This window comes from Ciconia boyciana, chromosome 4 (genome assembly GCF_034638445.1).
Source record: "Ciconia boyciana chromosome 4, ASM3463844v1, whole genome shotgun sequence".
Classification (NCBI taxonomy): domain Eukaryota; kingdom Metazoa; phylum Chordata; class Aves; order Ciconiiformes; family Ciconiidae; genus Ciconia; species Ciconia boyciana.
In genome coordinates, this window is record NC_132937.1 from 23,850,782 (window position 1) to 23,869,148 (window position 18,367).

Below are 18,367 nucleotides of genomic sequence, written 5' to 3' on the forward strand. Positions count from 1 at the left end.
TAATCTTTTTTTTTTTTTTTTCCCTCCCCCTCCTGAATTTCCAGGCCTGCAGGTGGTCTCTATGGCATTGATAGCATGCCCGATCTACGCAAAAAAAAGCCAATTCCACTTGTCAGTGATCTGGTAAGAGATTTTTCTTCTGCCACACAGCCATTAGTGCAAGTGGCTTTACTTTTTGGCATATGGTAACATCCATTGTCACTTCAAGAAGTTGAAGGTTTCCTGTTTAGTTAATTTAATTCTTACAGTAAGGGGTTAGGAGTTGTGCTTGCAAAAATCTTAGTGAGAATGAGCTACAGTTTTGTAGACAGTTTCATTTATTTGGCAGAATTAAGATATTTTTCATGTTCTTTTTCCTTTTTATTCTACACAGAATATTTTATTCTTTTTAGGCCTGCATTATTTTTAAATATTTTCCTAAAAATCACATACTTTGGGGAAAGTTATAATGTCCATGTGAGGTTTGGCAACCTACCAGAAGGTTAGAATTTCAGAGAATAGATAAACGAGCATATGTGCTTGGATTTTTAAAGTAATTTGCAATATTGCCAGTAGGCTTCTGCACTGAGGAAGCACAAGAACCAAGCAAGTAATGAGGACAAGTTTCATATGCTTGTGTGATATGATGAAATAAGGCTTCTGCGGGACAAATGGTTTTCTGTTGGCTGCGTTGAGTACACGTAGCGATTCCATACTTGGGAGAAATGCTGTAACAGCTGAAAGACCAAAGTTTCATATCCTGTAATTCCTGTGAAAAAATGTATGCAATTCTCTCTGCCAGCTTATGCATGCAAAGCTTAATATGTATCTTACTAACTGCTTGTATCTTAAATCTTCACAGTAATGGCATTAACTTGTGTTACTTCCTTTGTATGCTTTCATTCTCTCTCTCCACAGGCCATGGTAAGTGGAGCTAAAGACTATCCACCAAGTCTTCACCAGAAACAAAAGTTATTTTACCTTATTTTCCCTCCACTTTTTTGCTTTTTATTTTGAACCTGCAGTATTGCAGTGCATGCATATCCAGCACTCTGTCCTGCTCCATCACTGATTAAATGAACTTTTTCAGTCTGTCTTCAAACAGGATAAATCAGAGCATAAATGGAGGTTTCTGATAGGGTTTGATGGTTTCAAAGCAGATGTTGCTAGCTTTAATTTCCATCTCTGCCTTCATCTAACTGGAATGGCTTGCTGAAGAAATCCTTTGTATGTCAGTGTGAATTGCTGCAATGGCACTGCCCTGTGCTGTCCAAGGCTGCAGAACTTAGTGTTGGCGTGATGTGAAGGAGGTGGTTTTGAGAGGAAAATGCTGTTCATTGTATTCAGTGATGGCCAATGAATGTGATACACCAGCACATTCAAACCTGTGCTCCCAACCCAGTCTGTTCTTTTTTTAACCTGTTTATTTGTAACCTTTTCACTGTCACATTTGGGGGTGTTGTGTATGTTGTAAAACTGATGAAATAATCTCCTTTTGGCTATGAATGAAGTTGGCATAGAAGAGTGAGTCCCATGTAGTGACCTTAGGCAATAGCAAAATTACCATTGCTACCAGAACATAGAAGTGGAGATGTGAACCCAGGTTTCATTGATAGTTCTTACCAGAGAAACAAATAAAAATTTACCAGAGTGAGACTGGTTGTGGGCAGATGGAAAGAAGTTGGAGACCTTTCAGAGTATGTATTTGACTCTTCTGAGATGTGAGCTATCATTTAAGAAACCAACTTGAATGTAATAGACTGCTGGTTTGGTGTCTGGGGTGACAGAGTCCCCTTGGTCACATCTCTGGGCATGTAGTGCCAGTGCATTTCTGAATATTGGTGGTGAATAACAAACTTTGTTCCTTCTTAGTCACTGGTTCAGTCCCGGAAAGCCGGAATTACCTCAGCAATGGCCACTAGAACATCTCTCAAAGATGAAGAGCTGGTAAGTGGGAGGGTTGCTTGGTTGCTGTTAACTTTTAGTAAGCAAATTAAGGGAATTTGGCTCTCTGGGATGCAGAGCCAGCTTCACAGATGTCTAAAAATATAGACGCAAAGCTTCTTGTATCATTTGTTTAAAGAAACCAAACATGTAAAAAATAACATTTAATGTGTCAATATGATCCTGAAAAATGTAATCTTACCATTTCCTTCTGTGCTATCTACCATGGAGGACAGTGTGTGAAACTTGCTTTATGCAAGATATCCCTCATCCACAAACCTTAATTATTTTCTTCCATCTCCTCCACTTTTTAAAATGCCTGGAGAAACATTTTTGGAAGGGTGTCCTCTGCTGCTGCTTGTAAAAGCTTGATAAATTTGGCTACCTCAAATGTGTAGATTTATTGCACTGCTCATGCCTTTTCCCTTAAAACTCATGTGTTAACCAGCAAAAATAGGTTCAGTCACCTTCCTGGATGTGGTTTACGTGTGCTCTTGCCTTTCAGAAATCTCATGTCTATAAGAAGACCTTGCAAGCCTTAATTTACCCCATCTCTTGTACAACCCCGCACAACTTCGAAGTGTGGACAGCCACAACTCCTACCTACTGCTATGAATGTGAGGGGCTGCTGTGGGGTATTGCTCGGCAGGGAATGCGCTGCGGTGAATGTGGAGTCAAGTGCCACGAGAAGTGCCAAGACTTGCTCAACGCTGACTGCTTACAGAGTGAGTAGCAGCCAGTGGAGTGCGGCTGTTCCAAAAGTGTTACCAGAGCTTTCCTAAATGTATAGGTGATACCCCAGTGATCAGTGAAGCTGCATTTATTAAAATGACTGCGTATTTTCTGAAAAGGTAAGGTGCCTTTGAACTAAACATACACCTGTCTCCCTTTGGACACAGCCAGCTCCACTGATGCAGAACTTCTTTGCAACATTGTGCTTGATGTCCTTTAAAAGAAGGTTTAATTCTTGACTCTTTCACATCTGTTTGGTTTTAAGCCATGTCATGTTTAATCTCTCTCAGTGTCAGCTCAGGTGGTGTATTTGCTAACGTGTCCTGCATGGAAGAGAGGCAGTGGGCTGGGTGAATAGGGTACTAGGCTGGATATTCTGACTTCTGTTCTGTCTCTCCTACCCTGGTATCCCAGTCAGGTTGCTTGTTTTAACCATCAGCCTGTTTTACTGTAAGCTCTTCAGAGCAGCACAGGGTTCCTGCTTAGGGGATAGAATCCATGGTCGTAGCTTGGATTCTCTGTACCAAGTGCAGATTGGCAAGGCTTTTTGTGCTTTTAACAGTAGCGTCTCATGGCTGAATCGCTTTAGAGACCTGGGGCTGAGCCAGCACAGATGATGGGTCAGATAGAAGGTGTTTGAGTCTATGGGCAGTATTTCATCTTCCTACTAGCATTTCTAGTTATTTTGTTGGGTTTTTTTCTGCAATGTTCAAAAACTAAGCCCTCTCTTCAAAGAAGAGCTCTTCAAAGCAGTTTGACTTTGCAGAATAAATGAGACTTTACACAAACAATGGAGAAGTTTAGAAGGAATTTGATTAAAGGGAAGAAAAAGAGAAAAAGTATTAATTTGGGCATCTGGCTTGGTCAGGTTATTTTTATTTGCTTGTAAAACAGTTTCTTGATTTGGTCTCAAATTTATGTTCCTGCTTGAGAGCAAAATATCTTAGTCTAAATGGAATAGAAATTTCTGCCATATGTGTTAAATCTTGAGTAGGAAGGTGGGGCTGTTTCTGTTCACTCTCGATTTTCTTGGCATTCCAGCTTGAGGGACTAAGTCTAAGGAATCAGAAAAGTTTGTGAAGTATAAACAGACTTATTGCAAATCCATGTCAGCAATTATAGGGATATAGAGTCAAATCTTGTATCTGCCTCAGGCTCTAGTTGTTTGGAAAAGCCAGACTGGATGATCCAGCAAGGGATACCAGTGAATCATAGGTCATTTGTTTTTCTTATGGCTTATCTTGAGACCCCAAATGGACTTTGTTTATGCTTGTATTTTTGGTGTGTGCAGAGTTTTAAATAAGTCATAGTTAGGACTGTAGCTATTTGCAATGGCTTATTTGTCAGACACAGCTGATACTGGTGAAACATCTCTGTTCCTCTTCAGTTGCTTAGCATTCCTAGATTTATCTTTGAGGGTTGCAAGGTGATTGTTACAGTTTATAGCATTGGAGCAATTACATCATTGATGCAACCATTTTGTGACTAAGCAAAGAGCTGCTGTGTTGCAGTTGGTTCACGAGAATATAGTTAAGCCATAACTCAGTTTTCTGTCAAAACCTGATGTAGAGGGTCAGTTAGACTCAGATTAACTTTATGTGTTTCTGGAGTTCACCAGAACCCTCTACTGACTGGTGATTTTCAGTATTTGAGATGAAAAGCTGCTGATATGCACATCCAGGCTTGATTCAGGTGTATGTCCAAGATGTTATAATGTTGCAATGGAGTTGTGATATCTCAGTATGGGGAAAATGCTATGGAGAGCAGAGGAAAATCGGGTTCGCACCAGCAGCAGCAAGGAAACAGGCACAAAGCTGTTTCCTTGCTTGTACAGAGCAGAGGTCACGTAGTCGAAAACAATGGAAGGAAGACTAAATTTAAGAAGGAGCTAATGACTAAGAGGAAATATATTCCTGCAGAGGACAGCTGTAGCTATCCATGTTCAAGAAAGGAGACTTCAGATGCGTGCTGGAGAGAGTTCATTGGTAATGGGGAAAATATGAGAAAGTCTCGAGAGAGGATGGTATGAGTTTGTTAATCTTTCAAAAGAGAGGTTTGGCAGTGTGGGACAGGAGAAGAGCAGGAACGATGCTGTTTCAAAAAAGTAAAAATAGTCATACTAGGTCTGTCCCAGTAGAATGTTTCTAAAGGGACGCTGTGAGCCCAAGGCAGAGGTGTAAGACGTGCATGTGGAGCTCCTGTGACTCTGGTTTACTCTTGCAGCTATCCATGGCTTAAAGCTTTTCTGAGCAGTAGATGCTATGTTTAATAGCTGGCAGTGATAGCTCTGTGAATTGGTTTAATCCTTGTTTGAACCTGCTTATGCCTGAACTATGTTGGGGAAGAGGGAGATAAGCAGCAGGGAGGAAGATGGTCTGTTTAAGCTTACTGTTTACAAAAGAAAAAATGGAACAAATTTGCTGTAAGAAAATTACGGGTGGAAGTAGAGGACAACTTCAGTGATGAGAACTGGAAGTCTCTGGAACAGCCTCTGAAGAATAACCATGGGGGCAGGTTTTCTAATCTCTGGTTGGAATGAAATAAGCTTATGCAATGGGCTGTGGGATGTGATGATGGCAATACTCTGCACTTTTCTGTGGAATAGAAGCAACAACTGGAAACGAGTCTACTTTTCATATATGGCAAAGCATTAAATAAGAACTTGTTGTTTTATTCACGGGATTGCAGATGTTTGCTTTGCACATTTCCTTTAAAAATGTAAACACAAGATACTTCAGCATGCAGAGTTAAAGAAACAGAGGAAACAACTGAGAGTACACTGGGCTCAAAACTTGTGAAGCCTGTATAAAGGTAAAACCCAAACAAACAAACACTTTACTCACTGAGTTATATGAAAGATGCCCAGCATCAGAACAGGGAAGGTACAGAGACTGTGAGCCAGGGGTCTGTTAGGGTTCTTAGTGTGAGTGTGGTGGGTGTCATTATCTGGGGTAGAGATGTAAAGGAAACTGAAGATGACAATTGTGTAATTAAAAGACAGAGGGAGCAGGGAAAGACAGTGCTGAGAGATTGAGAAGATGGTGAGGCCAATATGGGGATGTGCTGCTGGATTGGGAAAACAAATGTTATCAATACTAGAAATCCATTAAAAGGCTTTTTCATGCAACTGTGTTCTTTGCTTTGGCATGTTCATGCTAAAATCCTTCTAACTCAAACCCACATGGCCAGAAGAAAATGGAAAAATTAAATTAATTTTTATATATATTTGAAGAACATAGGCTGTGCTTGAGGAATGAGAAACGGGGTTTCTGGGAGACAAGCAACAGTTTAGAGATCCAATAAATTCAAGACTGAACTTTCTTGTATACTGAACTCAGGAGGGGTTTCTTCCTGACAGAAGCTTTATTGTTGCTGTTGGTAAAAAAGAAAAAACAAACAAACCCAAACACTCTCAGGACATATCTGCACTTAGGTCTATTTAAGGCTTCCAGAAAATGTTACATTGGAGTAAAATGAATTTTCAGGCTGGTAACACATACAATTCTATTGATTATATCTCCATGCCTCAGGATATATCTTTGCTTCATTCCATGTAAGTCTTCCAGAAAATGTTGCATTGGAGTAAAATGAATTTTCAGGCTGGTCACAAATACAGTTCCATTGTCTATGCCTTGAAATTTTGGGTGGGCACCTGGGGTTTTATTCTTTAGAATCAGAATGTGCTTTTTATCCATCTTCTATCTTTCAGTGCCTTTCTGTGGGAAATAAAAGGTTCTCTTTCCCCAAGTCTGTTAGAATTGTTTGGTTATTTCTGCTGAGGATGTTTTTCTTACCTGCTATATTTTTAAGAAACTAAGTAGCTGTTACAGTCAACAAATGTGTGGGACTGCAGTGATGAAATACTCAAATTCAGCAACGCTTTGTTGCAATTTGAAGGAAAATCCATTTGCAGACCAGTTCAGCAGGGCTGTTCCATGAATTGGCAATGTCTGAAGTGCAGTAAACTGGAATCAGTTGTGGCATGTGTACTGCAGCCATCTGGTTTATGGCTCTGTTGGCATCAGGTTGTTTCTCTGAGAGGATGTTTCTCTATTGTAGGTACTTAGAAGATACTATTCTGACGATGAGGCACTTACCTTTTTATCATAAGCTCATAAATACTTGCTCAAGGGAAGATGCTCTCTTTTTAGCCTTCTGCTATTCTTGGAAGTACTTGAAATCTCTGCTGCATGGGTACACTTCCTTTCTTACTTGGCTGAAAATGGATGGAGGGATGTTCCTTAAAATCCTCGTAGCATACAAAGCTTTTGGAAAAAGAGAGCTTTTGTTTCTTGCCCTGAGCACTGGTGTAGTACTAACTAAAATACAATGGGTTAGGCAATGTTGGTATCAAAGGAAGAGTAAAGCTGATGATGGATGTGTAGGATACCAAGGAACGGATGCACAGAAGTAGGCAGAATTACGAAGAGGGTGGAAGGGAAGAACATTATGCGAGCAAGATCCTAGTGAAAAGGGCCTGTACAGTTCTGGGCTAGCATTTAAAAGCCATAGAGTAATCCACTTCTGCAAGAGTGTCTTGGGTTTTTTTGTAGTGATGCTAATCTAGTCCTTGGTAGATTACATTTAAACCGGAAAAAAGAAATTGCCCTGGGATAACAGAATCTGGTCCTCTGGATATCTTGACAATGAGGAAATGACATCTGAAGCTTCAAACTACTGTTGAGCATGAAATCTGTGTTGTGAGTGTGATTAGCCATATGTCTTTATTAGTGCTTCTTTATGGTGTGCTGGAGCAACAAACCTTGGAGAACTTCACACAAGCTATCAGGGCTGCATTACTGAATGCCCTGCTTTTGGTACTGTTTTGGCTCCTGGGGTCTTGGTTCACCTCTGTAGTTGTTCAGTGTTTTTTGACTCAGGACTGGAAGTCAGGTATGTTTGTTGCTTTTTGGATGAGAAACTTCTGCATGTTGCAGTCTGAATTCAGAGGCTGCAGTCCAGAGACCGGCTCAGTGAGTGGACTCTTAGTGAGACTGATTAAGTCACTCTTGTGATAATCATCTTGGCTTCTGGGTTGAATGATAATTAGACACCATGGTGATGAACACTTGTTTGCTCCCAGAATCCTATGTAGGAAAATATTTGCACAGAAGGAGGAAGGATACCTTTATTTGAAACTTGAATATCTATTTTAAGTTTCAGGAATACATAATTTCTAAGCATTATCCGCCTACTGAACAGCTGTCTTCTATCCTGCCAGTGTTGCTTTCTTGACTTTTTCCTGTTAAAGCATAAGATAACAGCAGTGGTGGTTTACTAATAGCTGTATCAATACAATTCCCAATACAGACATATTTGCTTTCTGTTTCCAGTGATAAATTGACTCATAATTCAGTCCTAGAGAGGAAGAGAGAAGGAAAGTCCAGTACCATTTTTATGATACTGTACATGGTACTTGCATATTCCTGTGCCTTTCTATTGCTATTTACAGGACTACGTGAAAAGCTAAATCACAGGTCAAAACCTTCTTTTTGCAGCTGAATAAATACAATCCAAGTCCAAAAGCAGGAAAAGCACCCTCTGCTATCCAGTATAGTGACATGCTTTGGGTTTTTCACATACATTATAGGTAATTAGTCCCCCAATAGTTATTTCGGAAACTCTGATGGTTTTGTACCAACAAGCAGGTGTTAAAATTAAGAAAGAGTGTGTTGTTGAGACAGAAAGTTTGTCTGTTCTTCCTTAATCTCTATTACTAAATAAGGTGTCTGTCTGATTCTGGCTTTTGCACTGCAGTTCAGGTGCAACCTCTGCAGAGAGAGAGAGACCTTTCCCAGGGAAGGAATGATGGAGCCGCCTTACTTGGGCAAGTTATCTGGGCAGAGTAGGGGAGCAGCATGAATGAAGTGGGGGAGTTTCATCAGAAAGTCAGGAAGCAGAGCCAAGCCTTAGAGGTGACAAAAGAGAGGGTGCTCTCGGTGTCTATGTGACATGCTGTCCTGGTTTTGGCTGGGATAGAGTTAGTTTTCCTGCTAGTAGCTGGTATAGTGCTGTGTTTTGGATTTAGCATGAGAATAATGTGATAACACACTGATGTTTTAGTTCTTGCTAAGCAGTGCTTATACTAAGTCAAGGACTTTTCAGCTTCCCATGCTCTGCCAGGTGCACAAGAAGCTGGGAGGGGGCACAGCCAGGACAGCTGACCCAAACTGGCCAAAGGGCTATTCCATACCATACGACATCATGCTCAGTGTAGAAACTGGGGGAAGTTGGCCGGGGAGCAGCAATCGGTGCTCGGGGACTGGCTGGGCATCAGTTGGCGGGTGGTGAGCGGTTGCATCACTTGTTTTTCCTGGGTTTTGTTCCCCTGTCTCCCTTTTGTTGTTTTCTTTTTCATTACAAATTATTGCTGCTGCTGTTGTTGTTATTATTATTATTATTATATTACTTTATTTCATTTCTTAAATTGTTCTTATCTCAGCCCATGAGTTTTCTCAGCCCACGAGTTTACCCTTCCAATTCTCCCCCCTCCCGCTTGGGAGGAGTGAGTGAGTGGCTGCATGGTGCTTAGTTGCCAGATGGGTATAAACCACGACACATAGCTTGCACATCTTGCAACCCAGGATGCCCTAGACTGCTGCTAGCTTTGCAGAGGGATAAATGCACTACGCAAGGTCTCTGGAGGTGGTGGGGATGTTAAACATGTTTTTAACTAGAATTCCTCCATTTGTCCAAGTTTGTGTTCTAAAGCATCATTTGGTGCTCCTGGCGTGTTTGCGTTAAGGCAGTGATGCAGACCATGCCACCCCAGAACTGTGATAACTCTTGTCCCATCTCAGTGATGAACAGTGAAACATGTATATTTGCAAGCTGCCTGGCTAGTAATTTATTTAGAAAATCGTTCTGAAATAGAGCAGTCCACTCATGTGCAACATGAACTCTCAATGTTTGAATTTGGTTCTTAATTTCCTTAGTCAGAAAGGTCAGGGCAGGGTTGGTTTCTTTGGATCACTACAGATTTCAGAATTCCAGCTAGGAAAGGCAAATAGTTTGGTTTGGCCTTTCCCAATTTCCCAATAAGTTTCTGCAGCTCTGCATATGCTGCCTAGAGTCCACCTTCACCCCCAGAAAACCTAGTTCTGTTAAAGCTGAATAGCATTTCTTATCTGAAGTTCAAAGTGTAGCCCCTGGTATCATTTCGGTTTCATATTCCTTTAATAAATGTTGGGTCTACAGCTGGATGATTGCCTGATACAAGACATCACTTTGGGTGGTGCTAGTTCTTCATCACCGGTGAGTAGAGACAGCAGGGACTGCGTAATTAATTCTAGTGTTTTGATTTCATTTCATCTTAAGCCAACAATGGGAAACTCTGGGGCAGATACATTTTATTGTACTAAATGAAATACTGAACATCAAGCCTCTAGCAAGTAAAATGAAAAGAATAATTACCAGGTAATGCAGAGTTGTGGCTTGTTTTATACCCAGATCTTTAATAGCATGCCTTGGTATGCGGTGTCCTTAATGAACTCCTGAAACTTCAGTGGTCGCAGTCTGTTCCAAACTGTGTTTTCATTCTTTTTGGTTTGGATGGTGGAAGTTATAACTGAGTTTTGCTTCTTTGTTGAAGTGAATTTAATAATGGTGAAAGGTGTTAGATTGAAGGCCCTAGAAAAGGATGTCTTCAGGCAGCGTTAGTCACTGGGCACCCTGTCAAGCCTGCTAACAAGGTTGCCTGTTATGTTGTACTGCTGGGGGTCCTTTATGTGTGTGTGTATTCATAGAACTTTATTCATATTTGGTCACTGCCTGCTGAAACTGTTTCATATGCAAAACTGTAATGCCTTATATGAAAGATGCTCCAGATATCACATTTGCCCACTTCTTCCAGAAGAAAACAGTTTTATATATCTTTGTGATTGATGGCTCCCTTTGCACACACTTGCACCTGCTTTAATGCATATTTTTAAGGTAATTTAATATTTGGTGAACACCTGGATTAAGATCAATTTTCTAGGACAAAGCTTACTGTAATTAAACTATCCCAGAAAAAAAACCCAAGCAAAAGCATATTAACCTAAACAGAAATATTATGATTTAATGTGTTCACAGGACTTTTGTACTGGTTTAACTTAATCCGATTTAAGATCATAACTTGAAATCACTGCAGACTGCACGTAGCGAGACTGTGTGCAGTCTTGGGTTCCTGCTTTTCATTTCCCACACTGGTTTGTCTGCCCTGTTAGCTCATGTCAGTGCTTTCATTAACGCATACCTCACATCTGATGCAGTAGTCAGTGGCTGAATTTTGGTGGAAAACATGACTGTCAAAATTGAAGAGGGAGTAGTTGGTTGTGGGAGCATTCTTATCTCATAATTATATGAACTTTTAAATTTTGTAAGAGGTATGCAAGTGACCAGAGGACTCTCTTTTTCCAGTTACAGTTAAATACCAATGTAGTACAAACCCCTAAGCCTGGCTCTTATGAGTCCAGCTGCTAGATACTGTACTGGTGCCCCATAGTTATGATGACCCAAGTTTTTAACTACTGAATTTGCTGCCTTATAGGTATTTGTTCTAGTTACTATGCCTATGCAGTTCTAAGAATGGATTATTTGAGTTGTCTCCTTACAAACTGATAAAATATAGTGGGATCCAGAGAGGCACTTTGGATGCCTCCAGCTTGATGCCTGATCCAAACAGGGTGGTTCCTGGCAAAAGAATGGGACATAGATTGTGCAGGGACTCTGTGTTGAAAGGGGAGTCCTGTGGCACACATTGGTAGGAAATGCTGACCATGTTGGCCCGTCTGAACTTCTGCTCTTCCGTGGTGCAGAGGTGCAGCACTGAGACAAGCTTATAGATGCTATTTGTAATGGAGGTCCTATGTCCTCTTTTTAGCACTTGCCCAAGCAGGGGTTTATTTATTCAAAGCAACGTGATGAGAGGAGAGGGCATGATGATATCTGCTGTTACGAGTAAGAACCTCATTTCTGGGTCTTCCTCAGCTGCAAGGGTATTGAACTCAAGGCTGTTGTCAGGAGAGCAACCTGGTCCCAGGTTATAGAGGAGTCTGGGCGCCCCCCTTCCATTATATCCTCCCAGCTCCAAGTGGTCCAGATTCTCTTGTGTGTATGTTGAAATGTGGGGGTCTGACTGTAAAAGTCAATAGCAAGAGCCATTATTTGGAGGGTAACTCATGGCTTTCATCCTGCTGCCCAGATTCAGTGAAACATGACTTTGTGTTTGTCTGTTTCTGATGAGCATTGTGTACTTTCTGGTGCACAGGAGCAGCGGAGAAGAGCTCGAAGCATGGAGCTGAAGACCGAACCCAGAATTTCATCATGGCCATGAAGGATCGCATGAAAATCCGGGAGCGGAACAAACCAGAGATCTTTGACTTGATCAGAGATGTGTTCTGTGAGAGCAAATTGACACACGCTCAGCAGATGAAGACTGTGAAGCAGAGTGTGCTTGATGGCACCTCAAAATGGTCAGCAAAGATCACGATCACGGGTGAGTGAGGGAGGCATGGGTTCTCTTGGCCTCACTTGGGAGCCTAAGGTAAGTGAGAGTTGGTGTGAAGCTAGAGAGAATGGAGAGGAAGGGCTTCTCTGTCCTATGTCTCTTTCTGCTCAGTGTACAGGTAGCAGGTGGAGATACTCCCACCCCAGGCACTGTAGTGCATCATGAGCTGAGGCTCATCAGAAAAGCTCTCATGAGTGATATTCTTGTTTCTCTGGCTGTTCTGAGCTGCTGCTCCACGTGGCGTGTGGACACATTGTCTTATTGCATGGTGGTGGTAACCCTTCTCTTTTCTTTCCAGTGGTGTGTGCTCAGGGTCTGCAGGCCAAAGACAAGACTGGGTCCAGCGATCCATACGTAACTGTTCAAGTGGGTAAAACAAAGAAGAGGACAAAAACGATTTTTGGGAATCTCAACCCTGTTTGGGAAGAGAAGTTTTACTTGTAAGTGCTCTTACAAGGGCTCTCAGCCCCATTTTGCCTGTTTGTACGATATGTGCTTCGACAGCTGTCTTCTCTGTCATTCCACACACCACCATTCCACCATTCCCACACCACCTGTAATGTACGATGGTTTCATTTCCGCTCAGTGTTGTGTGTGTGCATCTGGAGGGTTGATGTCTTTAACAGTGTACGTAGTGGACACCTGTCTGTTTCATCTGTCTTGTGTATATATAAATTGTTTGCTCTGTGAACACTTTTATATTGATGTTTCTAGAGAAAGCTAAAGAGAAAGGAAAATCTTTAACTCAGCGACTTTTGTTCTCGGCTAATAGACATACTTTCAAAATTGTTTGTAATATGAAAGAGTAAAGTTTGTATAAAAGACGAAGCAAACTTCTTGTGACCTATTGCTGTGACCTGCTATTGGTATTTGACCAACAAAGGTTAAAGGTAGTTAGTTGTCTGTCACTTGTCTGTGACACTACCAGTCTCCCTTTTTAATTCTGGAAAATCCATGTAACAATAACTCTAGGGATTATCTGCTTTCAAGATGAGCAATGTATTCATGTCTGAATTGAAAGCAAAGGCTGGAGGCACAATTCTTTAGATATCAACTACTCTCAGAAGGCTGAAGAATGTATTATTCCATCCTGCTTTTATTGAATAAGTAAACAGTACCCTCAACTTATCATTGAACATGTTAGAAAACAAAATGGAGACATGAAATCCAGCAAGTGAGTGTTTTCTGAAGATTCTGGATGATCTCATTCAACCTCAAACATATTTATTTCCTTTAATGTGTAAGCTTTTCCCTTGTCCCCTCTCTCCCTTTCCTTTTTTTTCTTCCCCGTTTTTTCCTAAACTGCTTGGGGGGAGCTCTCTCTGCAAACTGAGATTTGTTTGTGTTTTAAAATCAGGCTTATATCTTTGTCCAGCTTTGTCTTTACAATGCACAGTACAAACAAAATTATTTTAAAAGTAGTTTTGAGCTACTCATTAACGTCAGAAAAATCTTGCTGCTATTTTGAGCGAGTAAGCCCTTGGCTTTATTCTTAGTTTAATCCAAGGTAACATTACTGCTTGGTAAGTAGTAAGTATGCTTAGGTGCCATTCGGATAACTCTAGTCACAATAGCAGTAAGTCTGTGTGGGAGCCTGAAGGACCTTGATTTACTATGCCAAGTAGTTACCATGGTATTTGCAGTGTGTTCCCTTCTAATTTTAGGAGCTTCAACAAATACTGTGTTTAAAGATAGGTAGCACAACGTGATAAATGTCACAGTTTTAACGGTGCCACTGTTTAGATTTTATCGCCATGTCTGTGATTCAGCAGATAATATGCTGTTGGGCATTGGAGTTGATGCTACTTTCTATCTTCCCTATGTCTAGGTGGTTGTTTTAATTGCCTTGGAATAACAGGAGGAGATGAAGGAAATGAGCACAGTGTCCAGATCAATGGCAGGAGAGCGTTCAGTGCTGGAATCAATGTGTCGTTTCATTAGTAGACGTCAAAGCTCACCTTATGCTGGGTGAGGAGAGAGTCATTTAGAAGTATATGCAGCACTGGTCTCTTACACGCCCATCTTCCTTTTTTGCATTTATGGATCTTTTTTCAGCTTACAACACTTAAAATTGATGAGATTTTCTACCCCATAATCAAATGGAAATTTAAATCAACATATGCAGGTCAAAAATACCCATTACTTACCAAGCTTTTTTAGAAGAGATTGTCAGGACAATCAAGAGATTGTCAAATTTAAAGGGTTGGGGGAGTGTGTTTGTTTCTTAGAATGAAGTTAATTTGTTACAGTGGTAGAAAGGTGTGCTGGTAGTTATTGAAAGCCTGCCTTGCAGTAGACATGAAAAGTCTGATGTTCAAAACACTTAAACATTTCAATGGGCGCAAGGTATGTGAGTAGAGAAAGGTCGGTCAGTAACTAATGTGTGGGTTAGCAATTGCTGTTCCTTTTCTGTTTGGCTTGTTGGACAGATTTGTTTGTAGCTGGTGTTCATTAGGTGCCCAGTGTCTTTTATATGATCACAATTCCAGTGTCTTTTCAAGGGTTGGATATAGAGCTAGAAATCTGTGTGCATCAGTCATTATAGCGTTGTTATTGTAATCCATGGTATGAATTGAGGCGGACTATGTACAGCTGAGTGATACAATTATTTCAACAGACTCAGTATTAATAGTTTATTAATAAGTTTATTAAAAGCAGCTTAAACAAGTTTTAAAATTTTTAAGGCTGCAGTAACCTATTTCAAATAGTTTTTCTGTCCTTATTTACAGTAATGAGTGGAAAAGTATATTAACCTAAATACCTCTCCTTAAATATGACTTTGTTCCTTTTCTGTATATTTTCAGACAAAAATGTTGTGGTAGGCTTGACCCAGTTTGGAAGTCCAGATTTAGAACCTTATTTTAGAAAAGACAATGTTGAAAATACTTCAGGTTTCCATTATAAGTGCTATTTAGGTCACTCTAGCCTCTGTCATTATAGGCATCTGCTTAGATTAATGACCAGTTCTTGGAGCGTATTCATATTGTTCGAGCAAGTGATTGCAGGTCATGTTTCTTTCTGAAAATTATCTCAGTGTATATTTACATCTTTAGCTTTAGGAAAGGTGAAGTTATAGAGAGATTTTTGTATCTTTCATTGGAGTTTGAAGACCTGTGAAAATATAAGGTCTTGATCTTTCTTCTCAAAGTTTTGCAGGCTTGATGCAAAGACTCTGCATACATGGTGCTTGGCAGGAAGAAGCTTGATGGGGGATGCCAGCCATTGCTGCGATACAAAAATGTTGTTCTGTGAGCAAGGAAGCCTGCTTCCCTTGCTTTACATCCTATTCCCTTTCTGCAGTAATCCCAGATCCCTGTCCTATAGCTATGATGAGCGGGCTTATAGGTAGCCTCCTTGCTTTGCCCTGTACATTTCTCCTCTGTGCCCTCAGCTCTCTTCCCTTGCACTTGACTCTGGCTGGACAGAAGGCAGCATGTGTCCTACCTCCAGTTGGTTCGAAGTTGTCTGGATCGGCTGGTACATGAGAGCCAGGTGGCTACAGACTTTCCAGGGATGGCAGCTGGTATGGGTTTCTCTCCATCTAGCTGTAATTTTTTCACAAAACTTGTTGGAACGTAGAAGCTTTCATAACAAGTCTGCATAACTCTCAGTTCCTTAGGAAACAGCCCAGTAATATTAGAGGGAAGATATTTTTGCACTATTCAATGCAATTAGAACAGGACATTAATTCCCCTTTTAGGCATGTTTTAGACTGTCAGTAGAAAATACAGGCTTCCTAGAACCTTTTTTTGTAAAGGCTGAAGCTGAGCATCCGCTTGAACGGGTTACAATGGCAGACAGTGTTTAGGAGAATAAGCTTTTGACCACAGGACAGAGTTTCCATTTTAAAGGGAGAGCCCTGGGCTTGGTTGGAGGCTGCTGGTCCGTACCTTTTTTTCAGGAAGCACCCCAGCCTTCAATGACCATGAGCACTAGAAGTTAGTGGATTCAAACAGGACTTTGCTGTTTTTCTTGGCATAGGCACAAAATGGCTCGTTCATTTTACGGTAATATCCCCTTGAAGTTGTATTGTCTGAGTACAGCTGTGTCTGAAGCTTTGAATGGTGGGTGTGAAATCATTGCCTGGAACAGATTACATTGTCACTGAACAGTTTGCGAGAGGCATGTTTATTCTGTCTCACTGCAGAAGAGTAACTGAGTTTAAATGCAGTGCCTCCTGCTAGCAGATAATCAATATTTTACTAGGGCATGCAGAGCCCCACATGATATACATTCCTCTTAATCCTTTGGGAATGGTGCTGTTGTATAGCTAACCACTGAGTTGTCACCCAAAAGCTTCTATTCGGTTCCTCAATTTTCCTTTCAGCTGCTGAGCCTGTTATCAAGCTTAGCATCTTTCAGTTATCACTGTGGTTATATGTGACTGTTCCAGAGCTGTTTTTTAGACTTCCCTTTCTGAGACCACTGTGTTTATAAATGTCACTGTAACTCTGCACCCTCAGCCTCCCTTCACTGCATGCCAGGGACTGTTCAGTTTGTCTTGCTTTCTTTATTTTCCAGGTACTGCAGATACCAAAACTGGCACTCTGATAAAATCCCGCTTGCTTCCCTGCTCAGTTACCAATGTGAAACTTACATGTGAACGCAGAGTTGATGCCTTGTGGCAAGCGCCTGTTGGGAAGCTGAGTTAATGTAGCTAAGGATGTAATGCTCAGAATCACTTTATCTGCTCTTTGTAGTTAGGAGAGCTGCACCATTAATTTGTCAGTCGGTGTTGTAGCATTGGGTAACAGCGAAATGATTGTACTTGTTCCCCTAAGAAAAGAGCTTCATGCTCGTAAGAACAGAAAACTCATTTCTTTGTTCTTAGACAGCAACAGCTGGATCTCAGGGCATATTATTGTGCTGTCACGCTTAACTTCTAAGCTGCTAAGGATTTTAGCTTCGTTCTCTTACCACTCTGATTTTGCCTTCGGTTTTTTCTCCACTGTCCTTTTTTCTCCCTAATAGAGGAGACTTGGCATTGTTTAAAAATTAACCTGTTTGAAGCATTGCTCCTCAGAAGCAAAACTGTCCTCCTAAAATGATCACAGGGCCTAAAGTCTTGCTGATCTGTTCTCTCCTGTGCATTTTCCCACCTCCTGCACTCTCATCCATTATTTCTGCAAGCAGCTCTGCACTTTCTTTCTTTCTCTACCATTGCATGAAATGTCCCCTGCACTGGACTGTGAAACTTTACAGGCCCTTCTTGAGAGCTGCATCTGCTGTGGTGCAGAAGGGAAACTGCTCACAGAATATGGCCATATAGATATTCACTAGACCCTTTGAACCATAAACATTTTTTTAATATCAAAACACAACAAAACTACTTAATTCTGGGCTTGACTGACCTACTTTTAAATCTGCAAAATGTTATTGCTGCCTCTGCTCTCTCACTTCCATTGTTCATTCTTGCTACATCTACTTGTTGCATTTTGTCTTTATTAGCCTGTCAGCTCTGCAAGGCAGTGGCCGTCTTCCACTCTGGGAGCTGCCAAGCACAGTGGACCCCTGGCTGCATTTGGGGCCTCTGGGCTCTCCTGTTCTTCAGGCAGAAAATACAAGCAAACAACATAATTTAAGGAAACATCTTTGTGTAAAATGGGCATGTTGAGTGATAGGGTCATGTTGGCATCCCACCTCTCTAGTCTACAGAGTGCATCTTAGAGATGCACAGTGTAGGTGTCAATGCAGCATTAGTGGAATGAAACTGAAGGCTTGGTGTGTCCTGCAAGGTTAACATGTTGCTAACACCTTTCTTGAGATGAGAAATTGATTGTATCACATCCATATTGGTTCATATGGATGTGATACAAATGGACTTTCACCCTTGTGGGTATTTACAAGGCTCTGTTTGTCTTCAAGGGCGTAGTTCAGCAACATGAGCTAATGGTGTTAGAAGGTTATAGGTTCTCAGTTTGTCACTCTCCATGCTTTAAACTTACGATCTTTCCTGTGAGTAGAGATCATTTGGTGAACTGCTGGACACATGGCTCCATAGGTATACCTTTGTATCTCTTATGACAGAACTTTTGCAAACTTTCAGTGTTGCCACAACTTAACAAGGCTTAGGACTTTGACTTCAGCTTCCCTGTGGAGGTTAAGTAACAGTCCTGCAAATGTTGCTAGCACAAGCAGCAAATGATTAGCAAATTCAACAGAAATGTCATTGGGTTTTTTGCTTCAAAGTATGAATCATTGGCTCAAAAGTGGTGTTCTGAG

The 18,367-nt window shown here is 41.1% G+C and overlaps 1 protein-coding gene across 1 annotated transcript in view; it reads left to right on the forward strand.

Annotated features, from left to right (window-relative positions):
- The window catches only part of LOC140650500 (protein unc-13 homolog B), a 221,424-nt gene that overhangs the window by 132,675 nt on the left and 70,382 nt on the right, over nucleotides 1–18,367 (forward strand). Inside the window, exons 12-16 of the mRNA XM_072858860.1 lie at nucleotides 45–123; nucleotides 1,852–1,926; nucleotides 2,429–2,648; nucleotides 11,906–12,133; nucleotides 12,444–12,585. Of these exons, the coding sequence (XP_072714961.1) occupies nucleotides 45–123; nucleotides 1,852–1,926; nucleotides 2,429–2,648; nucleotides 11,906–12,133; nucleotides 12,444–12,585 (744 nt within the window). The remainder of the gene's footprint in view (nucleotides 1–44; nucleotides 124–1,851; nucleotides 1,927–2,428; nucleotides 2,649–11,905; nucleotides 12,134–12,443; nucleotides 12,586–18,367) is intronic.